Source organism: Mytilus galloprovincialis, chromosome 8 (genome assembly GCF_965363235.1).
Source record: "Mytilus galloprovincialis chromosome 8, xbMytGall1.hap1.1, whole genome shotgun sequence".
Taxonomy (NCBI): domain Eukaryota; kingdom Metazoa; phylum Mollusca; class Bivalvia; order Mytilida; family Mytilidae; genus Mytilus; species Mytilus galloprovincialis.
The window spans coordinates 10,280,350-10,296,184 of NC_134845.1; the positions used below are offsets into that span (position 1 = coordinate 10,280,350).

Consider the following 15,835-nt stretch of genomic DNA (forward strand, 5'->3'; position numbering starts at 1 on the left):
CTGCACCTGATTCGCATTTCGACAATCAATGTCTCTTAATTAATGCTCGGGGCAAAAACATAGCTTTTGATTATATCAAAGAATGTTTGTAGATACAAGTTATTGACATCAGTTCCAATCCGAGTTTGTAACTTTCATATATATATACTTAACAAAAGTTGACACTTTTGGCTCCTAACATTGTTGTTCTAGAAAACGCTGTATGATTTATTACTGTTAAGTCACACTAATAAAAGGGTTTTACATATCTGTCACGATCGATTTTGAAGAAAAAAAATCAAACCATTTCAGTGATGAACAAATCCAAAATATTTTCGATTTTGCGACCTGAAAGAAAAGATTGACAACTTAAAAGAACCACTATGACTTTGTTACAATTATGGCTTTATATGATGTACGATCTACATTATTAATTTTTAAACGAATTACATACTTTTGATATTTCAAATTTTCCTTTTAAAGAAGTTCACATTTTTATACCATTCACGTGTTTATTAACAATACTACAGAGGACTGGTTGAAAGGAACACATGAAGTATTTCCCCAATGGATGATTGTTTATTCACTACTAAAGGAAATGCAAATTTTTCGAATTTCGTTTTTGCCAAAAACAGATCATTACAGTTAACACTAATATTCAAGACAGTGTAGGCTCTTTATTTGGTCCATTCAATTAATCATCCTTTCATTTCAGTTTCCGAATCCAAAATATATTGCACTTGACTATCACTGACTCGATATATTTTGTCAGGATTGGGAATGTCTCAGTTTATTTCACTCATGTTAACATATGTGTCAAATATTAAGATATATTTCATGCATTTCAGAACGTTTGACAACTGGTCATTTGTTGTTTATTGCATTGATTGTTTACCCTCAAACGAACGTATACATGAAAATAACAATATTTCGTATCCGATCTATTTGCACGGATAAAAGGATAATTCATTTTATCAAAGTGACCATGACCCTTCATGCAATACCAAGTTAATGATTCTTACTTAAAAAAAAATTTCCAGGAGGCTATATAGGCATTAGTGTGATGTCCATTTAATCCAAGCTTTCTCTTAATTGTCCAATTACAGCATATGCAATTGAAAGGACAAATGATATACCTTCAAGAATCAGACAGCATATTATTTCTTGGTTCTCCCAGCATTGAGAAAATAGACGAATTAATAGCACGTGGTCTTTATATATCTGATCTTCCAATTCATGATGCCACGAGGGATCTCATTCTTGTCGGTGAACAGACAAAAGCACAGGTAACTTACTATTAACACATCTTAATAAGAGAGCAGACGAAAGAAGATTGGTGTCATTGGTCCTATCGGAAAGTGTGAATCATAATCAAAACTTTCTCTTATGTGACGTATTAAAAAATGATCACAACGTCACAAAATTTAATTTCTTTGTAAACACTTTTCAAATATAGATATTTGGACAGAACTGTTCGGGGTCTCATTCATTTAGCGTCTTTAATAAAAGGAGGTGTTTCACTCAAAAAATATCAAACAAACTTACAGTCATGACAAAAAAAACGACCAATAGACCAACAATACTATACAAACACAATATAGAAAGCTAAAGACCGAGTAAAATCTGGGATTAGTCTTAGGAACCCTGGAAAGTGTAGAAAATTATGCTCTATATGAGGCGTCTGTCGTGTTGCTTATGTAAGTACACGCCCGGTGATCAGTCTTATACGGTATGTTACATCCAAAAGAAGAGGATTAAGGTTACGACAGTTGAAAAATGTCCGTCTTCAACAAATATTCCATAACGGTCAACTAACTCGTGATGTAGAGTTTAGAGGGAGAAATGTCCTTCACCATACTACTTCATACTGTTATCAACATAAAAGGTTTGATTAGACTGGACTGAACGTCAACGTTAAATTCGTAAGGAGGTTACCATTGGTCTGGCACTATGACGTATTGATATAAAAACTGTCTACATGTTATATTGTAATTAATTTCACAGACTAAAAATCACATGTTATTGTATATCATAACGTCGAATTTAAAATTTCTGGTTCAATGACGTTTCCTGTATTTTCGATTACAACACAGAAATTGATGTCATTTGATTGTATTATTGCTATGTTCAGTCATATTATGAATTTCTTCGACATATATAAACATAAAACGTACAAAATATATTGTAGATTAGAAAATTGATTTTAGATTCAAATTTAATCTGTTCATACTGCTATAGTTTATTCACCTAATAGTATTTCTTTTACAAATTTTTAAAACAAATGACACTTGAAGCAAATGAAATATGTTCTTGCCTTTAAACGAGAATGTTGCACCCTATGGATATATCGGAATACAGTAGTATAAAAGCCTTCACGACCAATTCCTGAATGAAAATCTAACATCATTGTATGAAGAACTATGAACACGCCATTTGACCATTAAAACTTTAATACTATGTTATTATCCATAAAAATATCTTTAGATTGTTTATGGCTTGTGCAGATGATACATAATATAACTAATGGTTCTTTTCCTTTCTACTTCAACAAAACATTCATCAGCTTTTCATTAATGCATCTTAGGGAATGGCTTCGAAATTTATAGATAAACATATTCTATAGATGCTAATTTAAGTCATTTTGCGTCCAGACGTTTCCCCTTTCAACATGAATGAGTATCTATTTGTTTCCATTACGCCACAGCTGTTCATCCATTTCAAGTAAAAGTATGTGCATGTTTTCCATTCTTCCTCCTTTTCCTAATACAGGTAGGAGTGAAAAACTTCTCCGTACTTCACCCTTCTTATTTTAGTCCTTCCTGACTCTTCCTTTGTCCATTTTCAATAGTTCGAAACATTTATCTAGTTGTTGTTTTTTGTTCCACGATATTGGTCTATTTATAACAAGTTCTCAGACATTCTTCAGATTTTGGATCCTCTATAATTTGTTTTTGTAAATATTCCAATGTCTTCGCTCGTTTTATTTCCATTCTTGTTTATAAAACATAAAAGGGATAACAGGAATCACATAAACAACTGTACAGTGCTCAACCACAACATCCGACTTCTCGAAAACTAAAGTAAACATCGAAGAATAAAATCTGAAACAGATAGCCTGGTCTGATTCAGGTAAAATCTCTGTCTTTCCTTATCTAGACAAAATGTCATGAAATGTGAACTTACGAATAAAATCCTTTGGGTTTTGAAACAATATTTTTTCCACAGAAAACGCCAGTTTTTGAAAAAAATATCCAACTTCGGAGACCGAAGCTAGCTTAACCTCTAACTCATGTGAAAGTCGCACAAAATTCTATTATATTGACAACGATGTGTGAACACAGTAGACAGACATAATAGGTAAAAATGTAAAAAAAATTGGTACAGAAGTCAACATTGTATTATAATCCCAATCACTATGAAATCAAACAAATATGCAAAAAAGAATTATAAATAGGCATATAGACAACGCACATTATCAAACATGAAAGATAATAATACAACAAAGTAACGTAAGAAATGACATATGTTTTAGTAGAGATGCTATGATACTGACCTATCTGTTGTTTCAAGTCATCGTCAATTTGAGGAAAAGTTTAATTCCTTCAAGGCATTGAGAGTATTCAACATCTCTCATTTGGTGGACAAAATTATAAAACAGAATGAATCTGACCCTGTTCATATACATGCAGCAATCTTTTATAAAACAATTTGTATTTTCATTTTTTTTATTTTATATTGTAAATTTAGGATGGATTGAAGAAACGAATGGAACAAATGAAGAGAAGCATTATAGAAGGAACTGAAGCTGTAGAGGCAGAGAAAAAGAAAAACGTTGAACTCTTACACATGATATTTCCTGAAAAACTTGCTTCTAGACTGTGGAGAGGTATTGACTCATTTCACAATATTCAAATTAATGCATTTAAAAAGGGTTCTGATTTGACAGGAGTTGGAATCATTATCAAATGTTGGGATTGTAAAACAAAGATTAAATTTAAAAATCAGGAGTATAAATGCTATATAACGATACCAAGATGAAATGAATCTGAATGAATTGTATCTTTTACTACTAATGGAACATTAAAACAGCCAAAGATCGATGCTGAATGTTCTTTAGTGGTATTGTTGATTTATACGTATATCTAATATTACATTCGAGCCATCAACAATCTAACGAAATGGTTTTAAACGACAGAAATTTTCAAATGATAAGTTTGGTTTTGTAGGAAGTTGTAATGATTGTAGGCGAAACAATACAGATTGGTATCGACGGAGTTGCGACATATGCATGATATCGGTGATTTTTAAAATAAATGCATCATAGATATCAGGATTGAAATATCTGATTTGTTTTGTCGAGCCGATTAAGCAAAAGATATTATTAACTCATGTTAAAAAGATCAATGAGATTCGATGCAGTTATCATGATTTTAAATTATATCTTAATAGTTGATATTTTATCTATTGATGTTAATTACTAGATATGTTACTATTTTTGAAAGTCAAGATTAACAATGAAGAAAACGAGGAGACTATGTTATGCAGTAACGTTTGTTATAACATGAATTGTTGTTTTTATGATGCTAATTTATCGATTGATTTAACTTTTCGATATCAAAGAATATTGATCTTGAACGACTGTGATTTATCTGACTCAAATGAAATTTTAACGATTATCGTCTGATAATTTGGTTGTTTTTTTAAAAACTAATGTATTCTAAGCGACAACACAGGGATGAAGATTTACAATGTGGCAATTTAATAAAGCGATAACCGTTGATTGATAGCACTTTATATTTTTTAGGCGAAACGATAGAACCGATGAAGATCGATGAAGTGACGATGTTATTCAGCGATATCGTTGGTTTTACTGCTATTTGTTCTTCCTGTACTCCACTCACCGTGATCAATATGCTGAATTCTCTATACACACAGTTTGACCATTTCTGTGGTGATCTTGACGTTTATAAGGTAACGTCACATTTCATTTGTCCAGTATATTTCTATGGAGGTCTTAACGTGTACAAGGTAACGTCACAATTCATTTTCCAGTATATTTCTGTGGAGATCTTGAGGTGTACAAGGTAACTCACATTCCATTTGTCCAGTATATCTCAGTTTCATGTTATGCAAAATAATTCTGTGTCAAAGTGTCTAAAACAATACACATAAAGGTAAATTTGGTCAAACGTACAATGATGAAAATTCAAATGACTTTAAGTCTTGAAAGATGCTTGAAAATAATTATATGCTTTAATGGTCAAAACACGTTTTATACGTTTGTTGTATTGCGGTGTTGTGCCCTGATAAATCCGTTGCTTGGGATAATATTGAATTTTAATTTTAATTTTAATGACGATGGTCAGGGACAAAAGCTGTACATGAACAATCCAAAACTGCCCCTCCTTAAACTGAAAGGAACCTAAATATGCAATGCAAGTCATAAACAACGAACAATATGTTTTACTTGCACACCAAACGGTTATGGTCTCATATTGAAGAAAGGTGTTCTAAAAAATTTGATTATTGGTCAAAATTCTGCTAAGAAGGTGAATGTGTTTAAACAGTGTTGGTATGTTTAAAGGGACAGGCACAATATCTGTTATAATAATCATTTTCTGAATGAAATAGATTGTATTGTAAGAAGACTCTATACATGAACCTGTAATGTTTTGAACTGGTATGGTAAAAAAATACCTCTCCCATTAGTGATGAAATATTTCAAGAAATAGAATTGATGCTTTATAGCGAAACTTTTTTATGATTAATATTGTTTCTACTTTTGTTATATTTTTGTTATTATTTTATTGTATATAATCTTATTTCGATATTGTCACTCATGCAATAGAACTAATTTTAAGCAATTTCTTTAGCAGCCATTTCTATGGCAGAAGTAACATGATTATAACAAAAATGGCGACAATATCATCAACCGATTTACTTGACCATAGAAGTAACGAGAATGACTTCATTCCATTAAGACTGATTATCACAATATCTGTCCAATCTAGTTCATACTAGAGCTAGGCGAACATAAAGCTGGTTAATTGCAGTAAATGTTTACATTTTGGTGTTAGGAATATCTAATAATACAATATTTTATTAAAACCTATTACCATTCCACATGACTACTGTTATCTTTCCCTAAATGAATTAATTTGGCAAGCATTAACCACAATATTCTATACAAAGTTAGCTTTATCCAAGTTGACGATCTCAGAAATGAGACGATGTGAAATTGTTTTAATTGGTTTAGAAGTGTAAACTTAACTTGACGTTTGCATTAATAATAGGTTTTAGAGGGTTTTAGAGAAGTATATCCAAAACGTAAAAAAAGTTTACTTAAATAGTCTTTTAAATATTTGTCTTCACCTTCTTTATTTAACAACCTTTTTTGTGAATCCTCGATGCTTGATATCTTTCTTTTTGTTATATAGGAAGCTAAAATGATCAAATGTTCGACAACTATTCGTGTTTACCTCAATCAAAGCTTACATATACATTAAAGTAATAGTAGGCTGTATATTCATTTTTTGGCCGATATAAGTCTTGATATACTAAAATGTGCATAAGACTAGGAAAAGTGAGTCTGTGATACTATGATAAAACAACTATTCACTTATCTCTTTCAGCATAAGTGATTACTAAATACTATATATCAGCTGAAATTACTTTTATTCTTGTCATTTTAAATATTCCTCAAATAATTTGTAAGTATTGAAGTGAATTTCAATTAACGAAGAAGTAACACGTATATATATATAATTAGGACCAGTCACCATAAGCGTGTTCTCAAACCGAAACTTAATCAGATTCTTAAATTACTCACTGAAGATTATTGCTTTAACTTTCACCATAGTTTCCGATATCTAGAAATAGTTTCGAGTAGGTGTAATTTTTCCAAATTGAAACAGGAAGCACAAATTGATATAATTGCCTTTCTGCAAATTAAGTATCAATGACATTTTCTAACTTAACTAAATTCTCAATGAAATGAATAATTTGCTTTTGCTAAACACCAATTTGATAAGTTAAACACAAGCTTCTCGTGAAGAAAACGTATAGGAAGTTATTATTCAAAAACTAAGCTATTTTTTGTTTAAAAAAAAATGAAATCATATTTAATTCAAAGAAATAAATAACACCTCAAATTAAAACTGAAATGGTCTTTCGAATACAAAGACATCTTTTTAAGAAAATCTCTAACGTTAAATAAAAGAACTGAAAATAAATTTTCAATAAAGTAATGAAAATTAAACCTTTAATTCCAACCATATCATTACAGGATACAGATGTAACAAATATGCTTAACATTGTCAAATGAACTTGTTTCCGAAACCTTGCATATACCAACCAAATTCAAATGATTGTTAATCATGGCTTACAGAATAATCATCTATAACGATGTTTTTTGTTTTCGTTTCTGAATATTCAGTGCATCTTTTTATGCATGTTGTAGGTAGAAACAATCGGAGACGCTTATTGTGTTGCTGGCGGGCTACACCGTCCTTCCAAATTCCACGCCCAGCAAATAGCCTGGATGGCAATAAGAATGATGGACACGGCCGGTAAAGAAAAATCACATGATGGGAATACGATTAGGGTAATTATGTCATATTAATCACTTTTTAAAACAAGTTCAATAACAGTAAAGTAATAAAACATGTGTGTTACCATATATGAAATTTACACATGTTGTGAGATTGAAAATACAAATGTTTTACATTTAAGTGAAATCAACTAGTTTCCAGTAGAAATATACTTTTTTATGTAAACTCTTTAAGATCCATTTATTGAAGTGTCTTATACCTTAACAACCCACGAGCTTTTATCAACTAAATAATATCTGTCCGTCTTTCTAGATTTTCTTAATTACCAGATGAAAAGATTTTTTCATAATGCCTTATACTATCTATCTGTTTGATTTGAAACTAAAATTATAATAATTTTTGAGCTGCGTATTCTGTTACTTTTGTCTAGATTTATTGTAATGCAGTGAAATCTGTTACTGGGAAACAACTATATTAAGCAACCCCTAAGGTTTACATTTCATTCCAATGAAACGTTTTTTATCAGTTAATTAAGGACTGGTATTTTGATTTATCAAATATTGATAACGTAATTAAAGATGTTCGCTCCTGTGTTTCAAAATAACTAGCTTTTTAAAAGACTGTTATTAATTGATAGTATATAAATAAAGAAACTAAAAAAGCAGAAAAAAGTTATGGGTCCGTGATTTTGTTTTCGAGATATCCGTCTTAGGAAATTTGGCGGACAACGATTCTCTCTAGAGTTTTCGTTGACCTTATAATGGCATCTTTTTTCTTTCTAAAACAATGAAAAAATAACAAGGATTTTCAAAGATGGCATTTTATACTATATGTTATCAAACTATGGACAAGAAAGAAGGGGTTAATGGGCAACCATTTCTAATAGCACTACATGGATAAAAACAGAGGATTCCAAATATCTGACAAAAATTCAAAAACATGAAGAGTGAACATCCTTAATAGAAAAAAAGTTATATCTTATTAAATCTTTTACAGATGAGGATTGGATTGCATAGTGGGTCAGTATTGGCAGGAATTGTTGGTGTGCGCATGCCCAGATATTGTTTGTTTGGAAACAATGTGACACTAGCAAACAAATTTGAATCTGGAAGTGAAGCAACCAGAATTAATATTAGTCCTACCACATACAGGTAATTTATGTAATTTATTTTAGATTGCACATATCAAGAGAACACCAGTTTATACAGTTTATAGTATCTATTAAGAATATTCATTATACTACATTTTATTTAGAATAATTAAAGGAATATGACAGTTGTTATCAAATATTTCGTTTCTATGTATGTTGGAGTTTTTGTTTGTGTTGCAGTTTAGTGTTTTCTGTTGTTACATTGTTTTCCTCTCAAAATTTGTATGGTTCCCTCGGTGTTAGTTTGTAACTTGAATTTGTTTTCTCTCAAATAATTTATGAATGTTGAAAAAAATGTATCCTACTGTTGCCATGATTTAACCTTACGAGATGACTGAACCTTAATTTGAGAAAACAAAATCGATCCACCAAAAGGATCTACATTGTGTTTATTCATTTTTCATTGCAATTAAATTTGGTTTATCAAAAATACTACCTTTGATGAAAGTTTTTGGAAAAACGATACGATTTTTTAAAGAATTATTTATATGGACCAAAATGAATCAATGGAATATTTTCAGAAAAGGACCTCGGACGCATGAATTTTATAACGTGTTGTTTTCATGTTTAATGTTTTGTACAATAACGGAACTATTTATAAATAAGGAGATGTGGTATGATTGACAATGTACCAACTATCCAACAAAGTTGAAATAAACTGGAATGTTGTCAATTATAGGCAATCGTAGCTGATGTACAATATGTGAAGGAACGGTCCAAACGAGATATTTTTGTAGCGTGTTTTAGAAATTTAATAGTACCCTTTTCATTTAAATCAAATTCATCAAAATCAAAATGTATTACGTATCTCGTCATCTTGAATGGTCAACATCTTTAGGAAACTAAAAGCTAATATCAAAAAGAAATTTTTCGAATAATTTACCAAAAAGAGAGCTGTTAATCGTAATCAATTTCATTTCGAAAGACAAATGAAAAATAAAAATATCAGATAATATAAATCTGTCTGGTATAGTTTTTTGCTTTAATTCGACTGTAACTCCTTTATCAATTTTTATATATAACCAAACCATATACTTATTTCTGAGGATTTTTCTTGCGAAATATATCTTCGGAATTCCTAAATTATGAAATCAGTAAAAAAAATGTTAATTCATGAAAAGACGAATAGTTTGGATTAAGAATTTAAGGAACGAAAGTATAATTCCTCGTCAAATCAATAGTTTCGTCTTATGCATCTGCATTCAATTTAATTGATGGGTTTTAGGGACTTAACATAAAACAACGATTCACAAGTTTGAAAATTTTTATCATTTTCAAATAAAGTCAAATGGTATATGTCTTAATAGAATTGAGAATGGAAATGGGTTATGTGTCAAAGAGACCACAAACTGCTCTTGACATTTTTTTTATTTGAATCTAAATGGATACTTCATGTACCTAATTATTTGGTTGACAGCTACTGAATATCCATGTCACATATCAAAAATGTGATATGAGTGGCACAGCCACACTCATGTCCGATATCTCTCTAAATGTGGCATTCCTGATTGTTTAACCATTGGATTTTACCTGGCATAAATAACACGACGGGTTTTACTAGTAATGCAGAATCTGTTTTACCGTAGGATACAACCGATCACTCCATCACTTCGTAAGGACAATTTTTTTTAATTTTTCTGTGTAGACGTTGTTGTTCTTTCCTTTTTGGCCATAGTATGTTGTGTTTTTCTTCAGCTGTTATAATTGTTCTCTTGGAATCTTTTTTCTTTTTTCTGTTTTAATCATAATTTGTTTTCTACTTGTTATTTATATTGAAAACAAGAGAGTTTTAATCAGAGACCAGGAAAGACATTTCCTTCCTGTTTCTATAATCATATCCCTTATTATCTCGCAATGATTTACGGAAAGCCATTATCGTGTCTGTAAATCCGGTTCAAATCTAAATTCTAAACTTAATTTGAATTCTTATTTACAATAATTTCTTTCGCTGTAAGACAGTTTGGATTATTCAATTGATTTACAATACAACAAAGTTTCAATTTTGCTCAGAATATTTTTGGCAATCTCTAATGTAATATAAACTTATGTAATTTTAATTATAAACGCATACAAGTGTATCAGTATACTCATGCTACACTATGTGAAGACATGGCAGTTTAATTTTCATCTTATTATTGTTTAATTAAACTTCGTCTAGTCAATTTTCTTTTTTTTTCACACTGCCACACAGTATTTAATATTCCTAATTAATCCAATATTAAGTACCTGAGGCATATACCACTTCTTAAACTGAAACTGTAATCGGATAGACGAGCTGTTTTACTTCGGGACTTTCTCTGCTCACGATTTTTCTCGTAATGTCAAATACAATAAACACAAATCAATATGCTAACATGAATTCTGCAAGAGAGACTCTTTTGGAATGTATACGGTGCATATATTTGTGTGATTCCTATTTCGACTTTTAAAGTATGCAGGTATATAAGAAAAAACACTAACAACAACTGTTAAATGCAGAATATAAACAAAACTTACCATTTCGCAGGAAACATGTGGATAACATAATTATTTGACGTTTGACGCTTTCGATTCCAAAAGACTTATTGGATCGCATAAAATGGATAGTTTCATTGGTAAAAAACTTTTTTTATAAAGGGTATGTTACAGATTTTTGATAAAATTTCATATAAATTATTTAGAAAAAAAAGATGATATGTTATGACAAATCGTCAACAGAGACCAATTGACGTAAAAATAAACAACTATTATAGTTCACCCTACTGCCTTTATCAATAAGCAAAACGCACACCGCAACGACAAAAGTAAAAACATTGCAATCGAAAACAATATTTTATTCTTTAATAAGCCTATTTGATCCAAATTGATGAGCTTCAACACAATATTTAAGTGAGAGCAGTTGATGTTTGCCGTCTCCAAACTCCTACAAAAGATAATTGTTAATGGTCAGCTTATGATTAAGACGAAGCAAAAGACTACACTGAATTTCGATGTATGATTAAGACCGAGCTGAAGAGCATTAAAAACCGGAATATGAATAGGTTTCCAAAAGGGTCCGATAGATACTCATTCGAAGATGAATCATATTTAATGTTTTAACTATGGTTTCAAATTGCGACTAACAGATATTTCTCTCTTTTATTTAGTTACATAGAACATGTCGATGGGTTCAAGTTCACTCCAAGGTCACGCGAAAACTTACCTGTAGGATTTCCAGAAGATGTTCCTGGAATCTGTTACTTCCTCGATGGATACACATATCCTGGAGCATCAAAGGACAAAGATGTTGACCATATCACACTTGCGTTGAAAACATTGCCAATTTTCAATGAAACAAAAACGTAGAATATCAAACAGAAATTATGCAATAGTCAACGGGTAATAAAATAACTTTGAATACTATGTTGTGGAATGTAAATGATTGTTGCTGACCAGACAAGGCGTATGGTGATATTCGATTTAATAGTATCAATGATTTACTTCTAATAAAAACATGGTTTACAAAAGTACTATTTGTTAGAAATTGTACAAAGTATGAAACCAATATTAAACATGAAAATACTCCTGCCGTAGATTTAAGTTATTGGTTTCACAATGCAGGGGAAACTATAAATTTACATCCCCACGCACAGGTGATACCAGAAATCGTTATACTCCTGTTATGAAACGTGAATATGTGAATTTTCTTTTCTTTTTTGTTAATTTAGTTAATTGTGTAATAAATATTTTGCATTATTTTTATATTATTTATTATCTATCGTATGATATTATAGTTTATAGATTAAAATTTTAATATAGTTTATAAATCATGTTATATTTATTGTAGTCTTTATTTAAGCTACTTAGTTTATATACGTGTTTGCATTTTGTAAGTTGTGATAGAACAGTCGACAATCATATATGTATACGATTTAAATATATGACACTTTTCAAAGCATATAATATATTAGTATTTATAAACATTGTACAATATATAGTGTGGTTCTCCTTTGCAAAAAATCATTGTTATATACAATGTGAATAACTTTCATACATGATTATAATTTGCTCGCCAGTCAAAAAGTGTGGCAAAATCTGCGAGTTTGTTTTCCATTAACATAATTAATAGAGATCTCTATAGGTAGTGTACAGCTCATGTTACACTCAGTAATGATATTGCAACTTCAGTTTGACGTATTTAACTTTTGTAAAGAATAAACTACTTTTGAATATTTTATAAAAGAACGTTTTAAATACTCAACCTACTCACTAACTTCACTTTTTAATTGTTTTATCCTGTCTTGTGCGGGGTCCATTCAATACCCTATGTGTTTTATGTTTAACTTGTTTTGCATCTTCTTTAATGGATTTATGAGATTTGAACAATGGTTATTTACTGTTGCCTCAAAGCTACTGTTGGCTCTAAACTACTATCACCTCCAACCTAATGTTGCATTTAATTTAATTGTTAATGTTTTTTTCTGGCATTTAGATAATGTCCATACATCCTAATAGTTTCAGACTTTAAAGCCAATTTTACACGATTTTGTTTAATCAGTTGTTTTGGGGAAGTTTTTATTATTCTTTATGATTTCTATTCAAGGTAGGTTTTCAATCAAATGATAAAGAAAGAACTATCTTTTTACTGTTGAATTTGTCTTCTAAACAGTCTACCAAAAAATCTTAATACAACTAAAATGTTGTAAGAAGGGAAAAGTCATAACCTCAATTGTACAAGTTGGTATTCATCAACCCTTACTACATGTTCATTTCCAGTTTGCAACACTGAATGTAAATTATACAAGAATTTGAGTTAAAAATTGATTACCTTTAAATGGTGTAACATGAACTTTTAGGTACAATGTAAATTTATATATTTTTCTTTTCTGACCATTATTACTTTTTTTTTGTAATTTATAAAAATAAACTTAAATAATTTCTTCCTGTCTTGATGATAGTTTGGAGGTTTATATGTGTGACAGTTTGTTTGCAGCAAACACCATATGATTGTATTTGCATGGGCAGCACGACAATACCATGTGTGGAACAGTATCTGATTATCGTCCCCAGAGTTAAGTTGTTTGTGGTGTGGTTTGCATCCTGTTGTATGGCTTTCACCTTTCTTGGCCTTGGCGATGATATTTGTTCTTCGACTAATGAGTTTGAATATTATTATTTTACGACTTTCATTTCTTGACGCTTGTGACCAGGACTCATGTTGCCTGACTAAATTGATCAATGTACGATCCAGATTAACAGTTTGAATGTCAACAACATAATACTCTTAAGAATATATTCAATAAATAGGTTTAAATAGAACACGAACCCAATCTAATTTATATACAAAATATTGTATCCATGCCTTATTTCCAATCATCTGACAGCACTTGGTTCTACTTTTTGTCCAATAAAACAGGACTAAATATTAAGCAAGAAAAGGTCGAAAAGAAGAAGAAAAAGAAATAACGAAACCCTACAAATATGTAGAAAACACCTGTATACCCAAATTAAACGAGCACCCTTACTTGAGTTACTCATTGCAAAAGGTTAACGCCCTTGCTCTTCTGTATTTTACTGGAAAGGTGCATTATGCATCGTACTTTACTAAATCAGTTAAAAGTAAGATCACAAAAATACTGAACTTAGAGGAAAATCAATTCGGAAAGTCCATAATCACATGTCAAAATCAAATAACAAAACGCATCAAAAACGAATGGACAAGAACTGTCATATTCCTGACTTGGTACAGGCATTTTCAAATGTAGAAAATGGTGGATTAAACCTGATTTTAAAGCGCTAACCCTCTCACTTTGATGACAGTCAAAAAATATTTTTTTTCGGTAGGGATTTAATCGCCCGATCTTTAGTTTTTTGGACTGTTGAATGTTTGTCACCAACTTAAGATTGTTATATTGCATGATATATATATATATATATATATATATATATATATATATATATATATATATATATATATATATATATATATATATATATATATATATATATATATATATTGTTCTTCCCTTACAAATGTGTAACAATATAAGACGCTGGAAAGTTCTTATAAAACAGATATACCTGAAAACAAATTATAATTTCTTTTTCATGAGAAATATATTTACATCAATTCGTGATACATTAATGCGAAATCTTAAACGCAGTACATAAATAGCCAATACAATGTATAAAAAGGTGTTATATTCCATAATATGGAAAGAGATATTGTATCAATTCATTGGAAGGCAAAATGAAACTAACATTTGCGTGTTGTTTGAATTCAAAGATACATTACAACATTTTAAACGGTATTTCCCATTCGTTACCATGTACCAAAAATGTAGCATTTTAGAATGGTAGAATATTGTCAAAAACCAATAAATATTATGTATGATAACTGTGACACCACTTTTCAATAGTACGTGTCTTAATGCTTGAATCTGATATAATAGTTCCGAGTTACATCGTTATATTAACGATTTATAGTATCATTCCCAACTTCATATTTGAGTTGGAAGACAACATTATTAGAAAAAATATATGCAAACGAAACATGTAAAACATGTACTACGTCCACATGAATGGTGATAAGTGCTAAGGAACATAGTAGGAAATTAAAACATCACTACTGTCAAAGTACATGTAGCGGACTGATAAATAAAGGCAACAGTAGTATTCCGCTATTTAAAACTCATAAATCCATGGACAAAAACAAAATCGGGGTAATAAACTAAAACTGAGGGAAACGCAATAAATATAACAGGAGAACAACGACACAACATTAAAATGTAACACATACACACAGAAACGGACTAAGCATTAGACAAAATCCTATGAGAATAACAAATATAACATCAAAACCAAATACATGAATTTGGGAGATAAGTAACGTGACACGTCTTATAGTAATGTGAATTCACACTCAAAAATAAAAGAAAACAAACTGACTCGTATTCAGATGTAATGAAATAGCAGAATCAAAAAGTAATAATCACTAAAATACTGAACTCCGAGAAAAATTCAAAACGGAAAGTTGATAATCAAATGACAAAATCAAAGCACAAATACATCAAACGAATGGACAACAACTGTCATACTCATGACTTGGTACAGTATTAAACAACGCACTTTAAAACTATCCAACACCTTTATATTTAAACTGACAGCGAGAATGTTGCAAACAGTGACCATAATCAGG

The 15,835-nt window shown here is 30.4% G+C and overlaps 1 protein-coding gene across 1 annotated transcript in view; it reads left to right on the forward strand.

Moving 5' to 3' along the window:
- LOC143085052 (guanylate cyclase soluble subunit alpha-1-like) overlaps positions 1-13,577 on the forward strand; it is a 61,452-nt gene extending 47,875 nt beyond the window's left edge. Inside the window, exons 5-10 of the mRNA XM_076261196.1 lie at positions 1,086-1,265; positions 3,727-3,865; positions 4,784-4,950; positions 7,439-7,582; positions 8,526-8,680; positions 11,805-13,577. Coding sequence (XP_076117311.1) covers positions 1,086-1,265; positions 3,727-3,865; positions 4,784-4,950; positions 7,439-7,582; positions 8,526-8,680; positions 11,805-12,003 — 984 coding nt within the window. The 3' untranslated portion in view covers positions 12,004-13,577. The remainder of the gene's footprint in view (positions 1-1,085; positions 1,266-3,726; positions 3,866-4,783; positions 4,951-7,438; positions 7,583-8,525; positions 8,681-11,804) is intronic.
- The last annotated feature ends 2,258 nt before the right edge of the window (positions 13,578-15,835 follow it).